The sequence below is a fragment of the Hyla sarda genome, chromosome 2 (assembly GCF_029499605.1).
Source record: "Hyla sarda isolate aHylSar1 chromosome 2, aHylSar1.hap1, whole genome shotgun sequence".
NCBI classification, from domain to species: Eukaryota; Metazoa; Chordata; class Amphibia; order Anura; family Hylidae; genus Hyla; species Hyla sarda.
The window spans coordinates 9960110-9983384 of record NC_079190.1 but is presented as its reverse complement, the minus strand read 5'-3'; the positions used below and the strand labels follow the sequence as shown (position 1 = coordinate 9983384).

Below are 23275 nucleotides of genomic sequence, written 5' to 3'. Positions count from 1 at the left end.
GGTTTAACATAAAATATATAGCGAATCTTAAAAAAAAAAATGCAATTTAGCGAATTTTTGGGGTTTCGTTTTTTACACAGTGACCTTTACAGTAAAACAGACCTGTTATCTTTATTCAAGAGTCAGTAAGGTTACTGTGGTACCTTATTATGAATAGCTTTTGTTTTCTTACTACTGTTAAAATATATATATAAATTATGTGTATATATGAGAGGTCTGGTCGTGGGGGTCCCGTCGTTTAGAGCGTCGGGTGCAGTGACGTCACAGCCACCCCCACTCAATGCAAGTCTATGGGAGGGGGCGTAACGCCCCCTCCCATAGACTTGCATTGAGGGGGCGTGGTCGTGACGTCACGAGCCTCCGCCCCACATCAACAGTCATCCGGCATAGGACCAATGCGATCAGACTTCTTATATCCTATCCTTTTGGATAGGGGTTAAGATGTCTAGGAGCGGAATACCCCTTTAACTTCCTTCCCTAGCCAATGGTGCCATCCCATCCTATAGCCCCGATCTTTGGATGCCCTAAACTTCACAGTGGCGCGTCGATGTCCCACCAAGGCCAATGATGAGGCTAAGCTGCAGTGTCATGAGACAGACCCAGGCACCATGAAGAAGGCCGGGCCCACCACTCAGCTGATTACTGATTGAGGTGGGACCTCACTGCGGCCGCATGAAGTGTCTAGCACCAAAAGAGAAGACTTGGGGCCAGAGGATGGGATAGTGATATTGGCGGTGGAAGGTAAGTAAAATTTTTTTATTTTGGCAGCCCGGCCGTAATGGATGTTACTCCGCCCCTAGACATGTTATCCCCTATCCCCAGACATCTGGTGCACGGAGCGAACTTCGCTCCATGCCGGATGACTGGCGACGCGGGGCGTAGGCTCGTGACGCCGTGCCCCGCTTGTGACATCACGGCCACGTCCCTTCAATGCAAGTCTATGGGAGGGGGCGTGATGGCCGTCACACCCCCTCCCATAGACTTGCATTGAGTGGGCGTGGCCGTTACGGTTAAAATATCTTTTTATATATATATATATATATATATATATATATATATATATATATATATATATAAAATTAGCCTTATCATTGGCCTTGAGGGGACATCATCGCTCCACTGTGAAGTTTAGGACATCAAAAGCCGGAAGAAGTCGTGACGTCCGGGGCACGGCCAGGACGTCACGAGCCTTCAGCGCGGCAAGCGACGCTCTAAACTAACGCCGGGTGCAGCAAGGAGATCAGGGGTGTCCCCAGAGGCGAGACCCCCGCGATCAGACATCTTTGCCCCCATCCTTTGGATAGGGGATAAGATGACTAGGGGCGGAGTAACCCTTTAAGTTTATTGGACTAACCCTATTTTACTCATACTTTTGAGTCCTGCAAAATAAAAGAATATGTTATGCAAATGGTGTATGTTGCGGTATACGTCATAATGAGAGAGGTTCCGCATCAGGGGAGCCCCTCTGTGTGACACCCATAGGCCATAATAGGACAAGCCCTTTACATTTGTGTTCTCTCTTGCAGCATGTTCCCGACCTGTTAGTGACCGGCGGTCGGGGGGGGGCACAGAACAGTCTTGTAAATATCTTTCTCCGGAAGCCGCAGCGATGATGATCCCGGTGCAGCAGAGTGACGCCATCAGTAAATGCCAATCAGTACCACAATCAAGTATCCATGGTGTTTCTTTATCCTCCTCTCATTGGTCGGGGGGGGGGGGGGTAGGGGGCGCTGTCTCTGTGTTCGCACACGCTGGACCTCAGTGGACCGATGGCCTGCTCATCCTGGATAACCTGACGTGACCTTGGCGAGACATCAGTCTGCTTACTGCCTTTACATATGGTCATGGAGGAGCACAGGCTTCTAAAGGGGCCACAGGTGTATGTACCTATGCATAGGAGAGTGTGTGTGGGTGTGTGTGTGTGGGTGTGTGTGTGTGTGCGCGCGTGCGTGCGTATGTGTGTGTATATACACAGTCATGGGCGTAAATGTTGGCCCCCCTGAAATTGTTCTAGAAAATGAAGTATTTCTCACAGGAAAGGATTGCAGTAACACATGTTTTGCTATACACATGTTTATTCCCTTTGTGTGTATTGGAAATAAACCAAAAAAGGAGGAAAAAAAAGCAAATTGGACATAATGTCACCAAACTCCAAAAATGGTCTGGACAAAATTATTGGCACCCTTCCAAAATTGTGGATAAATAAGATTGTTTCAAGCATGTGATGCTCCTTTATACTCACCCGGGGCAAGTAACAGGTGTGGGAAATATAAAAATCACACCTGAAAGCGGACAAAAAGGAGAGAAGTTCACTTAGTCTTTGCATTGTGTGTCTGTGTGTGCCACACTAAGCATGGACAACAGAAAGAGGAGAAGAGAACTGTCTGAGGACTTGCCTCGTCCATCCTCCTGATGATGGTGTGGTGACACTGAAACGTGTAGAGGGAGGCAATCTTTTTATGTTTTAATCGCGTCCCATATACATGTCTATTAATCAACACTTATGATCGGCAGCAGTACAAACCTATAGGTGGAAGAGCCTGTAGGCCCCACCAACAAGTATGTAGGGGGAAGAGCCTGTAGGCTTCACCAACAAGTATGTAGGGGGAAGAGCCTGTAGGCCCCACCAACAAGTATAAAGGGGGAAGAGCCTGTAGGCCCCACCAACAAGTATATAGGGGGAAGAGCCTGTAGGCCCCACCAACAAGTATAAAGGGGGAAGAGCCTGTAGGCCCCACCAACAAGTATAAAGGGGGAAGAGCCTGTAGGCCCCACCAACAAGTATGTAGGGGGAAGAGCCTGTAGGCCCCACCAACAAGTATATAGGGGGGAAGAGCCTGTAGGCTTCACCAACAAGTATGTAGGGGGAAGAGCCTGTAGGCCCCACCAACAAGTATAAAGGGGGAAGAGCCTGTAGGCCCCACCAACAAGTATAAAGGGGGAAGAGCCTGTAGGCCCCACCAACAAGTATATAGGGGGGAAGAGCCTGTAGGCCCCACCAACAAGTATAAAGGGGGAAGAGCCTGTAGGCCCCACCAACAAGTATAAAGGGGGAAGAGCCTGTAGGCCCCACCAACAAGTATATAGGGGGAAGAGCCTGTAGGCCCCACCAACAAGTATAAAGGGGGAAGAGCCTGTAGGCCCCACCAACAAGTATAAAGGGGGAAGAGCCTGTAGGCCCCACCAACAAGTATATAGGGGGGAAGAGCCTGTAGGCCCCACCAACAAGTATAAAGGGGGAAGAGCCTGTAGGCCCCACCAACAAGTATATAGGGGGGAAGAGCCTGTAGGCCCCACCAACAAGTATAAAGGGGGAAGAGCCTGTAGGCCCCACCAACAAGTATATAGGGGGGAAGAGCCTGTAGGCCCCACCAACAAGTATATAGGGGGAAGAGCCTGTAGGCCCCACCAACAAGTATATAGGGGGGAAGAGCCTGTAGGCCCCACCAACAATTATAAAGGGGGAAGAGCCTGTAGGCCCCACCAACAAGTATATAGGGGGAAGAGCCTGTAGGCCCCACCAACAAGTATATAGGGGGAAGAGCCTGTAGGCCCCACCAACAAGTATATAGGGGGTAGAGCCTGTAGGCCCCACCAACAAGTATAAAGGGGTAAGAGCCTGTAGGCCCCACCAACAAGTATATAGGGGGGAAGAGCCTGTAGGCCCCACCAACAAGTATAAAGGGGGAAGAGCCTGTGGCGCCACCAAAATCTCGTCATTAACGTATAGCAAGAGGTGGAAGAGCCTGTAGGCTCCACCAATAGAGAGACCAGGTTCTGTTGTGCCTAGGGCAGAGGCATTGGTTGGCTCTTTTATATAGAGAGGAGACTGCGTCGGCTGACACCTCTCTATATATGATATAAGGTAGTGGAATAAACAGACACCACCATTAATTGGTGCACATTATATGTGGCACCTTTTTGGAGTATAGTAGAGTGGAGAAGCCTGAAGGCCCCACCTCAGTACACACTGCTGGCTCTTAATGATCAAGTAATGCACAAGGTATATGGACGTCAATTTTAACAGTACTAATCACCAGATTTAATTTTTATTAACAAAACAATAAAAGCTAAGTTTTAGGTAGTCAGTCCCTAATGGGACCTTAGTGCTTCGGTCTTTGTACTTTGGAGCAATTGTGAGTAGTCTGAGGACTTGAGAACCAAAATTGTGGAAAAATATGAACAATCTCAAGGTTACAAGTCCATCTCCAGAGATCTAGATTTGCCTTTGTCCACAGTGCACAACATTATCAAGAAGTTTACAACCCCCGTCACTGTAGATAATCTCCCTGGGCGTGGACAGAAGAGAAACATTGATGAAAGGTGTCAACGCAGGATAGTCTGGATGGTGGATAAGCAGCCCCAAACAAGTTCCAAAGATATTCAAGCTGTCCTGCAGGCTCAGGGAGCATCAGTGTCAGTGTGAACTATCCGTCGACATTTAAATGAAATGAAACGCTATGGAGGAGACCCAGGAGGACCCCACTATGGAGGAGACCCAGGAGGACCCCGCTATGGAGGAGACCCAGGAGGACCCCGCTATGGAGGAGACCCAGGAGGACCCCGCTATGGAGGAGACCCAGGAGGACCCCGCTATGGAGGAGACCCAGGAGGACCCCGCTATGGAGGTGACCCAGGAGGACCCCGCTATGGAGGAGAACCAGGAGGACCCCGCTATGGAGGAGACCCAAGTGGACCCCACTATGGAGGAGACCCAGGAGGACCCCACTATGGAGGAGACCCAGGAGGACCCCACTGCTGACACAGAGACATAAAAAAACAAGACTACATTTTGCCAAAATGAACTTGAGTAACCAAAATCCTTCTTGGAAAACGTCTTGTGGACAGATGAGACCAAGATAGATCTTTTTGGTAAAGCCCATCATTCTACTGTTTACCGAAAACGGAATGAGGCCTACAAAGAAAAGAACACAGAACCTACAGTGACATATGGGGGAGGTCAGTGATGTTTTGGGTTGTTTTGCTGCCTCTGGCACTGGGGGCCTTGAATGTGTACAAGACATCATGAAATCTGAGGATTACCAATGGATTTTGGGTCGCACTGTACAGCCCAGTGTCAGAAAGCTGGGTTTGTGTCCGAGATCTTGGGTCTTCCAGCAGGACAATGACCCCAAACATACGTCACAAAGCCCCAGAAATAGATGGGAACAAAGTGCTGGAGAGTTCTGAAGTGTCAGCAATGAGTCCAGATCTAAATCCCATTGATCACCTGTGGAGAGATCTTAAAATTACTGCTGGGAAAAGGCGCCGTCCAATAAGAGACCGGGAGCAGTTTGTAAAGGAAGAGTCCAACATCCCGGCTGAGAGGTGTAAGAAGCTTATTGATGGTTATAGGAAGAGTGGTCCAACATTCCGGCTGAGAGGTGTAAGAAGCTTATTGATGGTTATAGGAAGAGCGGTCCAACATTCCGGCTGAGAGGTGTAAGAAGCTTATTGATGGTTATAGGAAGAGTGGTCCAACATTCCGGCTGAGAGGTGTAAGGAGCTTATTGATAGTTATAGGAAGACACTGACTTCAGTTATTTTTTCCAAAGGGTGTGCAACCAAATATTAAGTTAAGGGTGCCAATAATTTTGTCCAGACCATTTTTGGAGTTTGGTGACATTATGTTCAATTTGCTTTTTTTCCTCCCTTTTTTGGTTTCGTTCCAATTCACACAAAGGGAATAAACATGTGTATAGCAAAACCTGTGTTACTGCAATCCTTTCCTGTGAGGAATACTTCATTTTCTTAGGGGTGCCATCATTTACGGCCATGACTGTATGTATGATTATATATAATTCTATCCAGTCCGCTATACAATCCTATTCCACGTAAATTAATTTAAGTCTCAGTATAATGAAGCGTTCTGCACTGTCCTCTGTCAAGCAAGGTGCTTTCTTTTTATTACTACATTTTCAAGATCTCTGCTTGCTGTTACTAAATTGAATTCTTTGGCCGCCGCTGAGAGTTCGTTACTATCGCATCCAATATAGACTCCCATCGGCAATACTAATCCCTCTGTCCCGTGCTAAGAACAAGACAAGCTCTCGCCCTCTGAATGTAAACAAGACTGCTTCCGTTTGCTGACAGCATGCAGTGGTCTTGGGAAGTATGTTGGAAAACAGAACCCAAACGTTCATTATACAAAGTGCCACGCTTGGCCTCAGGTTGTCTGCGGTATTGCGGCTCCGTTCCTTTGAAGCGAGCGGAGCCCAGTTGTAATACCACACGCAACCTGAGGCCTGGGGTGGCGCTGTTTATTGGAAGAAATAATCTCCGTTTAAAGGGAAACTGTCATCAGGTTGGTCTATACCAGTTATTTCCAAACTGGGGGCCTCCAGATTCTGCAAAACTACAACTCCCAGCATGCCCGGACAGCCAACGGCTGTCCGGGCATGCTGGGACTTGTAGTTTTGCAACATCTGGAGGCCCACCGTTTGGAGACCACTGCTCTATACTAAACTGCTTGTATTAGCTAATAGCGCTTGTAGCTTTTCGTTATTTAAATCTGTTGAACGTTTTTTCATAACTTCCTTTTCATAGATATGCAAATGAGCATCCATGATGCACTAGGGGGGCCTTAGGTAAACCCCCAACAGCACCGCTATGCCCGCCTGCAACCCTCTGTAACCATACCTCTTCATTAATATTCATATTCTTCCCTGTACTGATGTAGCACAAGCAAGCACAGGAATCTCGCGCATGCGCATCACCTCCAGCATGTCAGCTTTGGGTTGTTACTGCGCATGCGCGAGGTGCAACGGACGTTAATAACAAAAGTACCACCATTGTGTCCTACACGTGCTATTACCCATGCAACCATGTTGTTATAGGCCAACCCGATGATTGTTTCCTGCGCAACATCCCCAGCACGACAGTCCTGGATTCTTACTGCGCATGCGCAACGGATGGTAGTAACTAAGGTACCGTTGTGTTTAGCGTCACAACTACCCACTACCAGCAGCTTAGTATAGGCCTACCTGCTGATCATTTCCTGTGCAACATCTCCAGCACAGCAGCCCTGGATTGTTACTGCGCATGCGCGACATGCAGAGGAGGATAATAACAAAGGTACCTATGTGGTCAGCGCCACAATTACCCAAGGAGGTTAGCATAGGCCAACCTGATGATCGTTTCCTGCACAACTTTTCCAGCACAGTGGCCTTGGATTGTTACTGCGCATGCGTGACAGACGATAGTAACAAAGGTATGATTGCATTCACCCCACAAGGGCTATTACCCGATGCAAGCAGGTTAGTATAGGCCAACCTAATGATAGTTTCCTGTGCAACACTCCAACACGGTGGCCCCCAGACTCTTACTGCGCATGCGCGACGTGCAGCGGATGATAACAATACCACAATTACCCAAGCAGGTTAGTATAGGCCAACCTGATGATTGTTTCCTCCGCAACACCTCCAAGACGGTGGCCCTGGATTCTTACTGCGCATGCGCGACGTGCAGCGGACTATAACAAAGGTACCTATGTGGTCAGCACCACAATTACCCAAGCAGGTCAGTATAGGAAAGCTGATGATTGTTTCCTGCACAACACCTCCAACACGGCGGCCCTGGATTCTTACTGCGCATGCGCGACATGCAGCGGACAATAACAAAGGGTACCAGTGCGTTCAGTGCCGCAATTGCCATTACCCAATACGAGCAGGTTAACATAGGCCGACCTGATGACCGTTTCCTTTTAAGATTAACTTACGTGAGATAGGACAAGGCCCTTATTACCATAGTTGCCGTTCCCTTTGGTTTGTGTCGCACCGATGAGGTCACTGACCGATGATGTCACTGACCGATGATGTCACTGACCGATGATGTCACTGCCTTTTCTGTCAGCTCCTGTATATGATTATGAATTGGCCTTCACTGCGTTGGGGGCCACGTCGATAAGCGATGATATTATAATAGGGCATTTACACATACAAAAAAACGGGGCCAAATCTGATGATTTCGGTGAGATTTGGCTGATTATCCGATTTGTCCGAATTCTCCGCCCACAGCCGAAGGGGTAGAGTAAGGATCGGGCATGTCGGATTTTAACATGCCAAATCCTTATTGATAAGATTTGGGTGAGCTGGTTATTTGGCAACACTGCCCCCTCCCCCCCCCGTGAACCATCACAGCCAAACAGAAGCAGCCTGTGATTTTTCAGCAGTGCCATAAAGTGGGATGCTGCAATCTGCCAACTGAGCTGACGTCCGTGTCTCCTCCTGCCGACATGGGTCCGCGCAGGTTCTGACATCATCGCCCGCAGTCTCACTCCCCCCCCCCCCCCCCCCCTCTGTCTCTCTGACTGACCTTACACTAAAAACAGAATTTTGCTTTGTGGCCGGAGTCCTTTTTATGTTAACGAATGTAAAACCTTTTTAATTTTATGACCTAACTGAGAATACGAATAAAAACTCCCACATCCGAGCGGAATCCGTGTGTTACCCATCTGGGCTCCGCAATGAGGGGCCTTGTCGTCGTTCAGTGGGAACAGGGCGCTGTGTGTTTCCCAACCCTGTTGCAAGACTACAACTCCCAGCATGCCCGGACAGTGTAAGGCTATCGGAGCATAATGGGAGCGGTAGCTGGAGATAGCTACAAGTTGGGGGACTTTTTATACCAGTGTTTCCCAACCAGGATGCCTTTAGCTGTTGGGAAACTACAACTCCCAGCATGCCCGGACAGCCGAAGGCTGTCCGGGTATGCTGGGAGTTGTAGTTTCGCTATAGCTGGAGGCACCTGGGTTGTGAAACACTGCTGTAAAGAATGCGTTAAAGGGGTACTCCGGTGGAAAGCTTTTTTTTTTTTTTTAAATTAACTGGTGCCAGAAAGTTAAACATATTTGTAAATTACTTCTATTAAAAAAAAAATCTTAATCCTTCCAGTACTTATTAGCTGCTGAATACTAAAGAGGAAATTATTTTCTTTTTGGAACACAGAGCTCTCTGCTGACATCACGAGCACAGTGCTCTCTGCTGACACTTCTGTCCATTTTAGGAACTGTCCAGAGTAGAAAACATATGCTGCTCTGGACAGTTCCTAAAATGGACAGCAGAGGTCAGCAGAGAGCACTGTGTTCCAAAAAGTAAAGAATTTCCTCTGTAGTATTCATCAGCTAATAAGTACTAGAAGGATTAAGATTTTTATAGAAGTAATTTACAAATCTGTTTTTCCATCGGAGTACCCCTTTAAGGGTTTATTTTGATCTGTTATCAAAATGCAAAGAAAGCATGAAGAGAAATCGGATCATTATGTGGCGTCACATACTGACCTTCACCTACCATCAGTCCTCCTAGGTACACTTACACACAGTCAGGGATTTTGTAGGATTATAGTCAGGTGTGTTATTTAACCAAATATTACCCTACAGGACATAATGATGATTTTTCAGATGTAGGTTGAAAAACAGTCATTAACTGAAACAGAAACATCTGTGTAGGAGGCTTAATAGTGGGCGAGGAACAGCCAAACTGCTACAAAGGTGAACAGCCAAACTCTGCTACAAAGGTGAGACTATGGGCTCTAGATATGTTGATGAAGCACAAAAAAAAAAAAAAAAACGACAACATTGGGGACCATAGACGCAGTGTTTGGCCATGGACACCTGCTTCCATTCAACACCAGTGCCACCAGCTCAGAACTGGCAGAGACCATTGGCATCCAGGTACTGTTCAGAGAAGTCTGGTCGGAAGTGGTCTTCATGGGAGAATTGTGGCCAAGAAGCCAAACCATGGATGTGGAAACAGGGCCAAGTGAAAACTGCACGAACACATAGGAACTGGGGGGGGGGGGGGGGGGGTTGCAGAATTGGCAGCTGTTGCTGTTGTTTGGACTGAGGGGTCACAATGTGAAATATTTGGCGGTAACAAAAGGCGGTGTAAAAGTGTCTTTCTCTGCAGAATTCTCCCACATCTGACTACTTTTCCATAGTACTGTATACAGTGCAGAATAGGAATGATTGTATACGAGGAGCCTGGTCCTGTGCAGTACCTCCATGTGGACACCAGAGGGAGCCCTTGTATCGGAGGTTTCCACTATTCAGAAATCATTTCCATAGATAGGCAAATAATTGGATACTGCTGCTGTATCTAAGCCTATCAAGTGTGATACTGTCTGCCGAGCTGCTACATCTGAGCATATCACGCGTGATACTGTCTGGTGAATCTAATCTGATTGTGTGATACTGTCAACTGAGGTGCTGTATGTGACCCGATCATGTGTGATACTGTCTGCTGAGCTGCTGTATCTAAGTCTATGGTACGATACTGCCTGCTGAGCTGCTGTATCTAATTCTATGGTAAGATACTGCCTGCTGAGCTGCTGTATCTAAGTCTATGGTACGATACTGCCTGCTGAGCTGCTGTATCTAAGTCTATGATAAGATACTGCCTGCTGAGCTGCTGTATCTAAGTCTATGGTAAGATACTGCCTGCTGAGCTGCTGTATCTAAGTCTATGGTACGATGCTGAGCTGCTGTATCTAAGTCTATGATAAGATACTGCCTGCTGAGCTGCTGTATCTAAGTCTATGGTAAGATACTGCCTGCTGAGCTGCTGTATCTAAGTCTATGGTACGATACTGCCTGCTGAGCTGCTGTATCCAAGTCTATGGTACGATGCTGAGCTGCTGTATCTAAGTCTATGGTAAGATACTGCCTGCTGAGCTGCTCTATCTAAGTCTATGGTACGATGCTGAGCTGCTGTATCTAAGTCTATGGTACGATACTGCCTGCTGAGCTGCTGTATCTAAGTCTATGGTAAGATACTGCCTGCTGAGCTGCTGTATCGAAGTCTATGGTACGATACTGCCTTCTGAGCTGCTGTATCTAAGTCTATGGTACGATACTGCCTGCTGAGCTGCTGTATCTAAGTCTATGGTACGATGCTGAGCTGCTGTATCTAAGTCTATGATAGAAACAGATACATGAGCTCAGCAGATAGTATCACACATGATCGGCTTGGATACACAAGGTTATAAAAAAGTATCACACATGGCAGGCTTAGATACCCAATTCTGCCGACAATATCACACATGACAGGCTTAGATACCCAAGCTTATTTTAAAAATAAATAAATACAATTATTACCACCCACTGTGTATTCCTGGGCTGGCTTAGATACAAAGCTTATCGGCAGGTATCACATGTGGTAGGCTTAGATATAATGGCTCAACAGACAGTCTCATATAATAGAATTAGATACATGAGCTCAGCAGCCAATATCATACGTGATCGGCTTGGATACATGAGGTTATAAAAAAAATAAAAGTATCACACATGGCAGGCTTAGATACACAAGGTTATTTAAAAAAACAAAATAAAGGGTCACACATGCTAGGCTTAGATACACAGCTCAACTAACAGCATTACAAATTATAGAAACAGATACATGAGCTCAACAGAGAGTATCACACACGATCGGCTTGGATACACAAGGTTATAAAAAAGTATCACACATGGCAGGCTTAGATACACAACTCTAAGCCTTTTGTGCGATGTTGGCTGCTGTATCTAAGCCTATTGCATGATACTGTGTCTAAGCCTATTATGTGTGATACTATCTGCTGAGCCATGTGTCTGTTTCTATCATTTGTAATCCTGTCACATGAGCTCTGTATCTAAGCCTAGCATGTGTGATCCTTTATTTTAATTTTTTTAAATAAGCTTGACAGGCTTAGATACCAAAGCTTATTTAAAAAAATAAAATAAGTATCACACATGCAAGGCTTAGATACACAGCTCAAGTGACAGGATTACAAATGATAGGAACAGATACATGGCTCAGCAGATAGTATCACACATAAGAGGCTTAGATACAGTATCATGCAATAAGCTTAGATACATCAGCTCAGCAGCCAGCAGCGCACAAAAGGCTTAGAGTTGTGTATCTAAGCCTGCCATGTGTCATAATTTTTTATAACCTCATGTATCCAAGCAGATCATGTGTGATACTATCTGCTGAGCTCATGTAACTGTTTCTATCATTTGTAATGCTGTCAGTTGAGTTGTGTATCTAAGCCTGTCATGTGTGATACCTTTTTATAACCTTGTGTATCCAAGCCGATCATGTGTGATATTGGCTGCTGAGCTCATGTTTCTAATTCTATTATATGAGACTGTCTGTTGAGCCGTTATATCTAAGCCTACCACATGTGATACCTGCCGATAAGCTTTGTATCTAAGCCAGCCCAGGAATGCACAGTGGGTGGTAATAATGGTAGCCTTGCTGTCTTGTCACCCAGCTTTCCCAGAATGAGATACCCTGGAGAACCTTTAGCCCTTTTTGTACGAGTGTAGTGTGATTCCTGGCGGAGGGATGTAGATGTAGCAGAGCTGAGTGTGTGCTGTACAGGCGGAGTATGGACCGGAGCCAAAACTACAGTAATATCCATCCGGATCCAATCTAAACCGCGGTACACGTATTATACTTCTCTAATATTGTGTAAGACCCACACGTCACCCCCACCTCTCCCTACATACACTGGTATGAGCTGTCAGCCCCCCCCACACCTCTCCCTATATACACTGGTATGAGCCCACAGGGCCCCCCCCCCCCCCACACCTCTCCCTATATACACTGGTATGATCTGTCAGGGCCCCCCACCTCTCCCTATATACACTGATATGAGCCCCCCCCCACCTCTCCCTATATACACTGGTATGAGCCCACAGGGCCCCCCACCTCTCCCTATATACACTGATATGAGCCCCCCCCCCCCACCTCTCCCTATATACACTGGTATGAGCCCCCCCCCCCCCCCACCTCTCCCTATATACACTGGTATGAGCTGTCAGGCCCCCCCCCCCCACCTCTCCCTATATACACTGGTATGAGCCCCCACCCCCCCCCCACCTCTCCCTATATACACTGGTATGAGCCCCCCCCCCCCCACCTCTCCCTATATACACGGGTATGAGCCCCCCCCCCACCTCTCCCTATATACACTGGTATGAGCCCCCCCCCCACCTCTCCCTATATACACTGGTATGAGCCCCCCCACCTCTCCCTATATACACTGGTATGAGCTGTCAGGCCCCCCCCCCCACCTCTCCCTATATACACTGGTATGAGCCCCCCCCCCCCACCTCTCCCTATATACACTGGTATGAGCCCCCCCCCCACCTCTCCCTATATACACTGGTATGAGCTGTCAGGGCCCCCCACCTCTCCCTATATACACTGGTATGATCTGTCAGGGCCCCCCACCTCTCCCTATATACACTGGTATGAGCCCCCCCCCCACCCCCTCCCCCACCTCTCCCTATATACACTGGTATGAGCCCCCCCCCCACCTCTCCCTATATACACTGGTATGAGCCCCCCCCCCACCTCTCCCTATATACACGGGTATGAGCCCCCCCCCCCCACCTCTCCCTATATACACTGGTATGAGCCCCCCCCCCCCACCTCTCCCTATATACACTGGTATGAGCCCCCCTCCACCTCTCCCTATATACACTGGTATGAGCTGTCAGGCCCCCCCCCCCCACCTCTCCCTATATACACTGGTATGAGCCCCCCCCCCACCTCTCCCTATATACACTGGTATGAGCCCACAGGGCCCCCCACCTCTCCCTATATACACTGGTATGAGCCCACAGGGCCCCCCACCTCTCCCTATATACACTGGTATGAGCCCACAGGGCCCCCCACCTCTCCCTATATACACTGGTATGAGCTGTCAGGGCCCCCCACCTCTCCCTATATACACTGGTATGAGCTGTCAGCCCCCCCCCCCCCACCTCTCCCTATATACACTGGTATGAGCTGTCAGGCCCCCCCCCCCCCCCACCTCTCCCTATATACACTGGTATGAGCCCACAGGGCCCCCCACCTCTCCCTATATACACTGGTATGAGCCCACAGGGCCCCCCCCCCCCACCTCTCCCTATATACACTGGTATGAGCCCACAGGGCCCCCCACCTCTCCCTATATACACTGGTATGAGCCCCCCCCCCACCTCTCCCTATATACACTGGTATGAGCTGTCAGGGCCCCCCACCTCTCCCTATATACACTGGTATGATCTGTCAGGGCCCCCCACCTCTCCCTATATACACTGGTATGAGCCCCCCCCCCCACCCCCTCCCCCACCTCTCCCTATATACACTGGTATGAGCCCCCCCCCCCCCACCTCTCCCTATATACACTGGTATGAGCCCCCCCCCACCTCTCCCTATATACACGGGTATGAGCCCCCCCCCCCACCTCTCCCTATATACACTGGTATGAGCCCCCCCCCCCACCTCTCCCTATATACACTGGTATGAGCCCCCCTCCACCTCTCCCTATATACACTGGTATGAGCTGTCAGGCCCCCCCCCCACCTCTCCCTATATACACTGGTATGAGCCCCCCCCCCCACCTCTCCCTATATACACTGGTATGAGCCCACAGGGCCCCCCACCTCTCCCTATATACACTGGTATGAGCCCACAGGGCCCCCCACCTCTCCCTATATACACTGGTATGAGCCCACAGGGCCCCCCACCTCTCCCTATATACACTGGTATGAGCTGTCAGGGCCCCCCACCTCTCCCTATATACACTGGTATGAGCTGTCAGCCCCCCCCCCCCCCCCACCTCTCCCTATATACACTGGTATGAGCTGTCAGGGCCCCCCACCTCTCCCTATATACACTGGTATGAGCTGTCAGCCCCCCCCCCCCCCCCCACCTCTCCCTATATACACTGGTATGAGCTGTCAGCCCCCCCCCCCCACCTCTCCCTATATACACTGGTATGAGCTGTCAGCCCCCCCCCCCACCTCTCCCTATATACACTGGTATGAGCCCACAGGGCCCCCCACCTCTCCCTATATACACTGGTATGAGCCCACAGGGCCCCCCCCCCCACCTCTCCCTATATACACTGGTATGAGCTGTCAGGGCCCCCCACCTCTCCCTATATACACTGGTATGAGCTGTCAGGGCCCCCCCCCCCCCACCTCTCCCTATATACACTGGTATGAGCCCACAGGGCCCCCCACCTCTCCCTATATACACTGGTATGAGCCCACAGGGCCCCCCACCTCTCCCTATATACACTGGTATGAGCTGTCAGGGCCCCCCCCCCCCACCTCTCCCTATATACACTGGTATGAGCCCACAGGGCCCCCCACCTCTCCCTATATACACTGGTATGAGCCCACAGGGCCCCCCACCTCTCCCTATATACACTGGTATGAGCTGTCAGGGCCCCCCCCCCCCCACCTCTCCCTATATACACTGGTATGAGCCCACAGGGCCCCCCACCTCTCCCTATATACACTGGTATGAGCCCACAGGGCCCCCCACCTCTCCCTATATACACTGGTATGAGCGGTCAGGGCCCCCCCTCCCACCTCTGCCTATATACACTGGTATGAGCCCACAGCCCCCCCCCCCCCCCACCTCTCCCTATATACACTGGTATGAGCGGTCAGGGCCCCCCCCCCCACCTCTGCCTATATACACTGGTATGAGCCCACAGCCCCCCCCCCCCCCCCACCTCTCCCTATATACACTGGTATGAGCTGTCAGGGGCCCCGGGCTGAGCCGGAGATGATCTCCCAGCACCGGGATGGAAGGACATTCTTCAGTAGTGTTGAGCGCCAATATTCAAAATGCGAATTTTTACCGCAAATAGCGGCACTTTGCAGAGTTGCGAATATTTAGACCAGGGGTCCTCAAACTTTTTAAATGGGGCCAGTTCACTGTCCCTCAGACCATTGGAGGGCCGGACTATAGTTTAAAAAAAAGAAAAAATATGAACAAATTCCTATACACACTTATATATCTTATTAGTGAACTAACCCTTTAAGTAAGTAAGTACGCAGCACAGTTCCCCCCCCCACATTAGGTTGGCAGCATAGTTCCCCCACATTAGGTTGGCAGTATAGTTCCCCCACATTAGGTTGGCAGTATAGTTCCCCACATTAGGTTGGCAGTGTAGTTCCCCCACATTAGGTAGGCAGTATAGTTCCCCCACATTAGGTTTGCAGTATAGTTCCCTCATATTAGGTTGGCAGTATAGTTCCCCCACATTAGGTTGGCTGTATAGTTCCCTCACATTAGGTTGGCAGTATAGTTCCCTCACATTAGGTTGGCAGTATAGTTCCCCCACATTAGGTTGGCAGTATACCGTAGTTCCCCCACATTAGGTTGGCTGTATAGTTCCCCCACATTAGGTTGACAGCATAGTTCCCCCACATTAGGTTGGCAGCATAGTTCCCTCACATTAGGTGCAGTATAGTTCCCCCACATTAGGTGCAGTATAGTTCCCCCACATTAGGTTGGCAGTATAGTTCCCCCACATTAGGTTGGCAGTATAGTTCCCCCACATTAGGTTGGCAGTATAGTTCCCCCACATTAGGTTGGCAGTATAATTCCCCCACATTAGGTTGGCAGCATAGTTCCCCCACATTAGGTTGGCAGTATAGTTCCCCCACATTAGGTTGGCAGTATAGTTCCCCCACATTAGGTTGGCAGTATAGTTCCCCCACGTTAGGTTGGCAGTATAGTTCCCTCACATTAGGTTGGCAGTATAGTTCCCCCACATTAGGTTGGCAGTATAGTTCCCCCACATTAGGCTGGCAGTATAGTTCCCCCACATTAGGTTGGCAGTATAGTTCCCTCATATTAGGTTGGCAGTATAGTTCCCTCATATTAGGTTGGCAGTATAGTTCCCTCATATTAGGTTGGCAGTATAGTTCCCCCCACATTAGGTTGGCAGTATAGTTCCCCCCACATTAGGTTGGCAGTATAGTTCCCCCCACATTAGGTTGGCAGTATAGTTTCCCCCACATTAGGTTGGCAGTATAGTTTCCCCCACATTAGGTTGGCAGTATAGTTCCCCCACATTAGGTTGGCAGTATAGTTCCCCACATTAGGTTGGCAGTATAGTTCCCTCATATTAGGTTGGCAGTATAGTTCCCCCACATTAGGTTGGCTGTATAGTTCCCTCACATTAGGTTGGCAGTATAGTTCCCTCACATTAGGTTGGCAGTATAGTTCCCCCACATTAGGTTGGCAGTATACCGTAGTTCCCCCACATTAGGTTGGCTGTATAGTTCCCCCACATTAGGTTGACAGCATAGTTCCCCCACATTAGGTTGGCAGCATAGTTCCCCCACATTAGGTGCAGTATAGTTCCCCCACATTAGGTGCAGTATAGTTTCCCCACATTAGGTTGGCAGTATAGTTCCCCCACATTAGGTTGGCAGTATAGTTCCCCCACATTAGGTTGGCAGTATAGTTCCCCCACATTAGGTTGGCAGTATAATTCCCCCACATTAGGTTGGCAGCATAGTTCCCCCACATTAGGTTGGCAGTATAGTTCCCCCACATTAGGTTGGCAGTATAGTTCCCCCACATTAGGTTGGCAGTATAGTTCCCCCACGTTAGGTTGGCAGTATAGTTCCCTCACATTAGGTTGGCAGTATAGTTCCCCCACATTAGGTTGGCAGTATAGTTCCCCAACATTAGGCTGGCAGTATAGTTCCCCCACATTAGGTTGGCAGTATAGTTCCCTCATATTAGGTTGGCAGTATAATTCCCTCATATTAGGTTGGCAGTATAGTTCCCCCCACATTAGGTTGGCAGTATAGTTTCCCCCACATTAGGTTGGCAGTATAGTTTCCCCCACATTAGGTTGGCAGTATAGTTCCCCCCACATTAGGTTGGCAGTATAGTTCCCCCCACATTAGGTTGGCAGTATAGTTTCCCCCACATTAGGTTGGCAGTATAGTTTCCCCAACATTAGGTTGGCAGTATAGTTTCCCCCACATTAGATTGGCAGTATAGTTTCCCCCACATTAGGTTGGCAGTATAGTTCCCCCCACATTAGGTGCAGTATAGTTCCCCCACATTAGGTACAGTACAGTTCCCCCACATTTGGTACAGTACAGTTCCCCCACATTAGGTACAGTATAGTTCCCCACATTATGGGTGCAGTACAGTTCCCCACATTAGGTGCAGTATAGTTCCCCCACATTAGGTGCAGTACCATTCCCCCACATTAGGTGCAGTATAGTTCCCCCCACATTAGGTGCAGTATAGTTCCCCCACATTAGGTTCAGTACAGCCTTCAGCCATATACAGTGTATGGCTGGAGGCTGTATGCCTGTGTACTGCCCCACTTCAGTGTTCCGACGACCGCTCCTCCGGTCTGAGATCACAATCTACTGATATGGCCTACAGGCCATAGCAGTAGTTCCCGGGACTGGAGCAGTGGTGGTCGGAACACTGAAGATGATGTACAACATACAGGTAACCCTGCGTGCACGTCCTCCTCCTCGCTGCTCCTCTCTGCTGTTGCCATGGGCGCAGGCACGGGGCGTCAGTGACATCCCTGTGTGCGCTACCTCCCGGCGGCCCCTGCGTTTTTAAAGTTAACGCAGGGGCCACCGCAGAGAGGTAACCGTCGGGACATCCTTGTGTCCTGAAAAGATCTTTCGGGATACAAGGATGTCCAGAATGTGACAGGGGTGGTCTTGCAGCGTGGGCGGCTCCACTCCTCGGCGGCCTTTTTGGCGGCTGGCTGGGCCTATTTAACTGTAAGAAGTAGAGGATCCTGATCTGAGGAAGGGAGGGATCCTCCCGAAATGCGTAATCTTGTCCATTTTATTGTTTTTTTAAATAAAATGTCCTGCTGAGGACTTTCCTATTACCTTTGGCATCCGCCTCATCTGTCTACAAGAGTCTGCAGCGCCATACCTGAGGGTTTTTTCCTGCTCTACTTCTAACATTGACTCCCAGGACGACTTGTTTCCTCCTGCAACCCATCGGCATAGCAGCGACTCGTACTACAGTACCCAGATTATATCGTGGGTGATATGCTTTTTTGCATAGATCTCAAGGTGAGCGGCCATCTATAAGCCCCGTGGGGTTGCCCCCCCACCCACCACCCGATCTATTGAGGGTAAATACACGAGGCGCCGTCCGTCGGTCCTTTCTTTTCTTTTCTCTACAGATTATTTAACTGTAAGGCCTGGAGCTGCAGCTCCATCAGCCCCTACGGTAATCCGGCCCTGCCCCCGAGGATGCTACTTGGTAAAACAAGTTGGAGGAGGCTTTGTATTATGTTTTATACCAGCTAGGTTCCTGTTTCATCTGCAGCTGCATGTAGTTACTACATTTTATGAGAGTGAGCGCCAAACGGCATAAAAGATAGAGGGGAGTATTAAAACCCTCACCAAAACTGGACAATGAAGATGGAAGAACATTGTCTGGTCCGAGGAGTCTCCATTCCAGCAGTGACATCAGATGGCAGGGTTGGAATTTGGTGTAAACATAAATCATGGATCCATCCTGTCTGGTATCAGATACAGGCTGGTGGGGGTGTTATGGTGCGGGGGACATTTTCTGGGCACTTTGGGCCCCTTAGTACCAATTGATCCTGGTATAAACATCACAACCTACCTGAGTATTGTTACTGACCATGTCCGTCCCTTTATGACCACAATGGACCCATCTTCTGATGATACTTCCAGCAGGATAATGCCCCATGTCACATGACATCTCATACAGGACAATGAGGTCACATGACATCATCTCATACAGGACAGTGAGGTCACATGACATCATCTCATACAGGACAGTGAGGTCACATGACATCATCTCATACAGGACAGTGAGGTCACATGACATCATCTCATACAGGACAGTGAGGTCACATGACATCATCTCATACAGGACAATGAGGTCACATGACATCATCTCATACAGAACAATGAGGTCACATGACAATCTCATACAGGACAATGAGGTCACATGAAATCATCTCATACAGAACAATGAGGTCACATGACAATCTCATACAGGACAATGAGGTCACATGACATCATCTCATACAGGACAATGAGGTCACAGGACATCATTTCATACAAGACAATGAGGTCACATGACTCCAATGGCCTCCACAGTCACCAGATCTCATCCAATAGATCACTGCTGGGATGTGGTGGAACCGGAGATTCTCATCATGGATCCAACAAATCTGCAGCTACTGTGTGATGTCATCATGTCCATATAGAGGAACTGTGTGATGTCATCATGTCCATATGTAGGAACTGTGTGATGTCATCATGTCCATATAGAGGAACTGTGTGATATCATCATGTCCATATGAAGGAACTGTGTGATGTCATCATGTCCATATGGAGGAACTGTGTGATGTCACCATGTCCATACGGAGGAACTGTGTGATGTCATCATGTCCATATGGAGGAACTGTGTGATGTCATCATGTCCATACGGAGGAACTGTGTGATGTCATCATGTCCATATGGAGGAACTGTGTGATATCATCAGGTCTATATGGAGGTACTGTGTGATGTCATCATGTCCATATGGAGGAACTGTGTGATGTCATCATGTCCATATGAAGGAACTGTGTGATGTCATCATGTCCATATGAAGGAACTGTGTGATGTCATCATGTCTATATGGGGGAACTGTGTGATTTCATATCCTTATGGAGGAACTGTGTGATGTCATCATGTCCATATGGAGGAACTGTGTGATATCATCAGGTCTATATGGAGGTACTGTGTGATATCATCATGCCCATATGAAGGAACTGTGTGATGTCATCATGTCCATATGGAGGAACTGTGTGATGTCATCGTGTCCATATGGAGGAACTGTGTGATGTCATCATGTCTATATGGAGGAACTGTGTGATGTCATCATGTCCATATGGAGGAACTGTGTGATGTCATCATGTCTATATGGAAGAACTGTGTGATGTCATCATGACCATATGGAGGAACTGTGTGATGTCATCATGTCCATATGGAGGAACTGTGTGATGTCATCATGTCCATATGGAGGAACTGTCTGATGTCATCGTGTCCATATGGAGGAACTGTGTGATGTCATCATGTCCATATGGAGGAACTGTGTGATGTCATCATGTCCATATGGAGGAACTGTGTGATGTCATCATGTCCATAAGGGGGAACTGTGTATTGTCATCATGTCCATATGGAGGAACTGTGTGATGTCATCATGTCCATATGGAGGAACTGTGTGATGTCATCATGTCTATATGGAAGAACTGTGTGATGTCATCATGACCATATGGAGGAACTGTGTGATGTCATCATGTCTATATGGAGGAACTGTGTGATATCATCATGTCCATATGAAGGAACTGTGTGATGTCATCATGTCTATATGGAGGAACTGTGTGATGTCATCATGTCCATATAGAGGAACTGTGTGATGTCATCATGTCTATATGGGGGAACTGTGTGATGTCATCATGTCCATATGGAGGAACTGTGTGATGTCATCATGTCCATATGGGGGAACTGAGTGATGTCATCATGTCCATATGGAGGAACTGTGTGATGTCATCATGTCCATATGGAGGAACTGTGTGATGTCATCATGTCCATATAGAGGAACTGTGTGATGTCATCATGTCCATATGGGGGAACTGTGTGATGTTATCATGTCCAAATGGAGGAACTGTGTGATGTTATATCCATATGGAGGAACTGTGTTATGTCATCATGTCTGTATGGAGAACTGTGTGATGTCCTCATGCCCATATGGAGGAACTGTGTGATGTCATCATGTCCATATAGAGGAACTGTGTGATGTCATCATGTCCATATATAGAGGAACTGTGTGATGTCATCATGTCTATATGGGGGAACTGTGTGATGTCATCATGTCCATATATAGAGGAACTGTGTGATGTCATCATGTCCATATATAGAGGAACTGTGTGATGTCATCATGTCCATATGGAGGAAATCTCTGAGGAATGTTTTCAGCACCAGGGGGTCTGACCACGCTCCTCTCCTGAGACACTCTGTGCTGCTGAACACCTTGCTCCTTCACTATCTACTCTAAATCTGTGATGTCAGCACAACTCTCTCCTGAAATACTCTGTGCTGCTGTGCGTCTTGTTATTCTCACGACTAAGTAAACTTGCAGGCACCTGTTGGGGGTCAGTGATCACAATATTGGGGGTGGAGGATGACCCATAGGTTCTTCACATGTCACGTTCCACCCCCACACTGCCTGGGGTGTCCCTTTTGGACAGTGTTTCCCAACCGGGGTTCCCCTAGCTGCTTCCAAACTACATCTCCCAGCATGCCCGGACAGCCGAAGGACCGAGGTTCCTCCATTTTGTCCACTCTTGTCTTTGGGTCTCCAGTCTTCTTACACATTTCGTCGCCAGTCACTTTCCCAATGTAATCTTTAAAGGGGTACTCCGCCCCTAGACATCTTATCCCTTATCCAAAGGATCGGGGATAAGATGTCTGATTGTGGGGGTCATGCTGCTGGGGCGGATAGATAACCTCGGTTGTATGTAAATTGTTTGAGGGTTTTCTAAGAGATGCTATTTTGGAATATCTTGATAAAAATAAATGTATGACTCCATATCACATGGCTTTATGAGGGATCGGTCCTGTCACCTGATCAGCTTTTATGAGGAGGTGAGCTCCAGACTGGACCAGGGGCAATCACTGGATGTCGTATATTTGGATTTTTCCAAAACATTTGATACGGTGCCACATAAAAGGTTGGTGCATAAAATGAAAAGTAACTGGCTCAATGATAGGAAAAAGAGGGGGGTTATTAATGTTACTTATTCTGATTGGGTGACTGTTACTAGTGGGGACCACAGGGGTCAGTCCTGGGTCCTGTCCTATTTAATATATTCATTAATGACCTTGTAGAGGGGTTGAATAGTAAAGTAGCAATCTTTGCAGATTATACTAAACTCTGTAAAGCAGTAAACACAATAGAGGACAGTGCACTGTATATTAGGGATCGACCAATTATCAGTGTGGCCGATATTATCGGCCAATAATCACGACTTTGGGCATTATCGGTATCGGCAATTACCTTGCCGATAAGCCGATAATGCCCCAACCCCCACACCGCCTCCCCGACCCACCGCACCGCGTCGCACCCCCCACCGTAGTGCTGGGCGGTATACCGGTATGAACCGGATACCGTTTTTTTTTTCTCCCACGGTATGGATTTTTGCCCATACCGCTATACCGGTTGGGCCCCTCACGCACCCTCCGAGTCAATAAAAAAAATTTAAGTTACCCGTAATGGGGGTGGTCCGGGCCATCCATCCATCCTTCCTGTAGTGTCCGGCGGCATTCCGGGTGGAGGATGAACCGGTCCGGGCTGTCCTCCTTCTCCGGGGTGTCCTCTTCTCCACTCCGGGCAGGCTCCGGCCTAGTACGCTGCATAGACGCCGCTACGCCGTGACATCAGGTGCGTCGCTGCGCAGCGGCGTCTATGCAGCGTTACTAGGC

The 23275-nt window shown here is 48.5% G+C and overlaps 1 protein-coding gene across 2 annotated transcripts in view; it reads left to right on the top strand.

Moving 5' to 3' along the window:
• PPME1 (protein phosphatase methylesterase 1) overlaps positions 1-1666 on the top strand; it is a 31509-nt gene extending 29843 nt beyond the window's left edge. For both annotated transcript variants that reach the window (XM_056561116.1, XM_056561117.1), the window contains exon 15: positions 1527-1666. In XM_056561116.1, coding sequence (XP_056417091.1) covers positions 1527-1545 — 19 coding nt within the window. In that variant the 3' untranslated portion in view covers positions 1546-1666. The remainder of the gene's footprint in view (positions 1-1526) is intronic.
• Positions 1667-23275: the final 21609 nt, after the last annotated feature.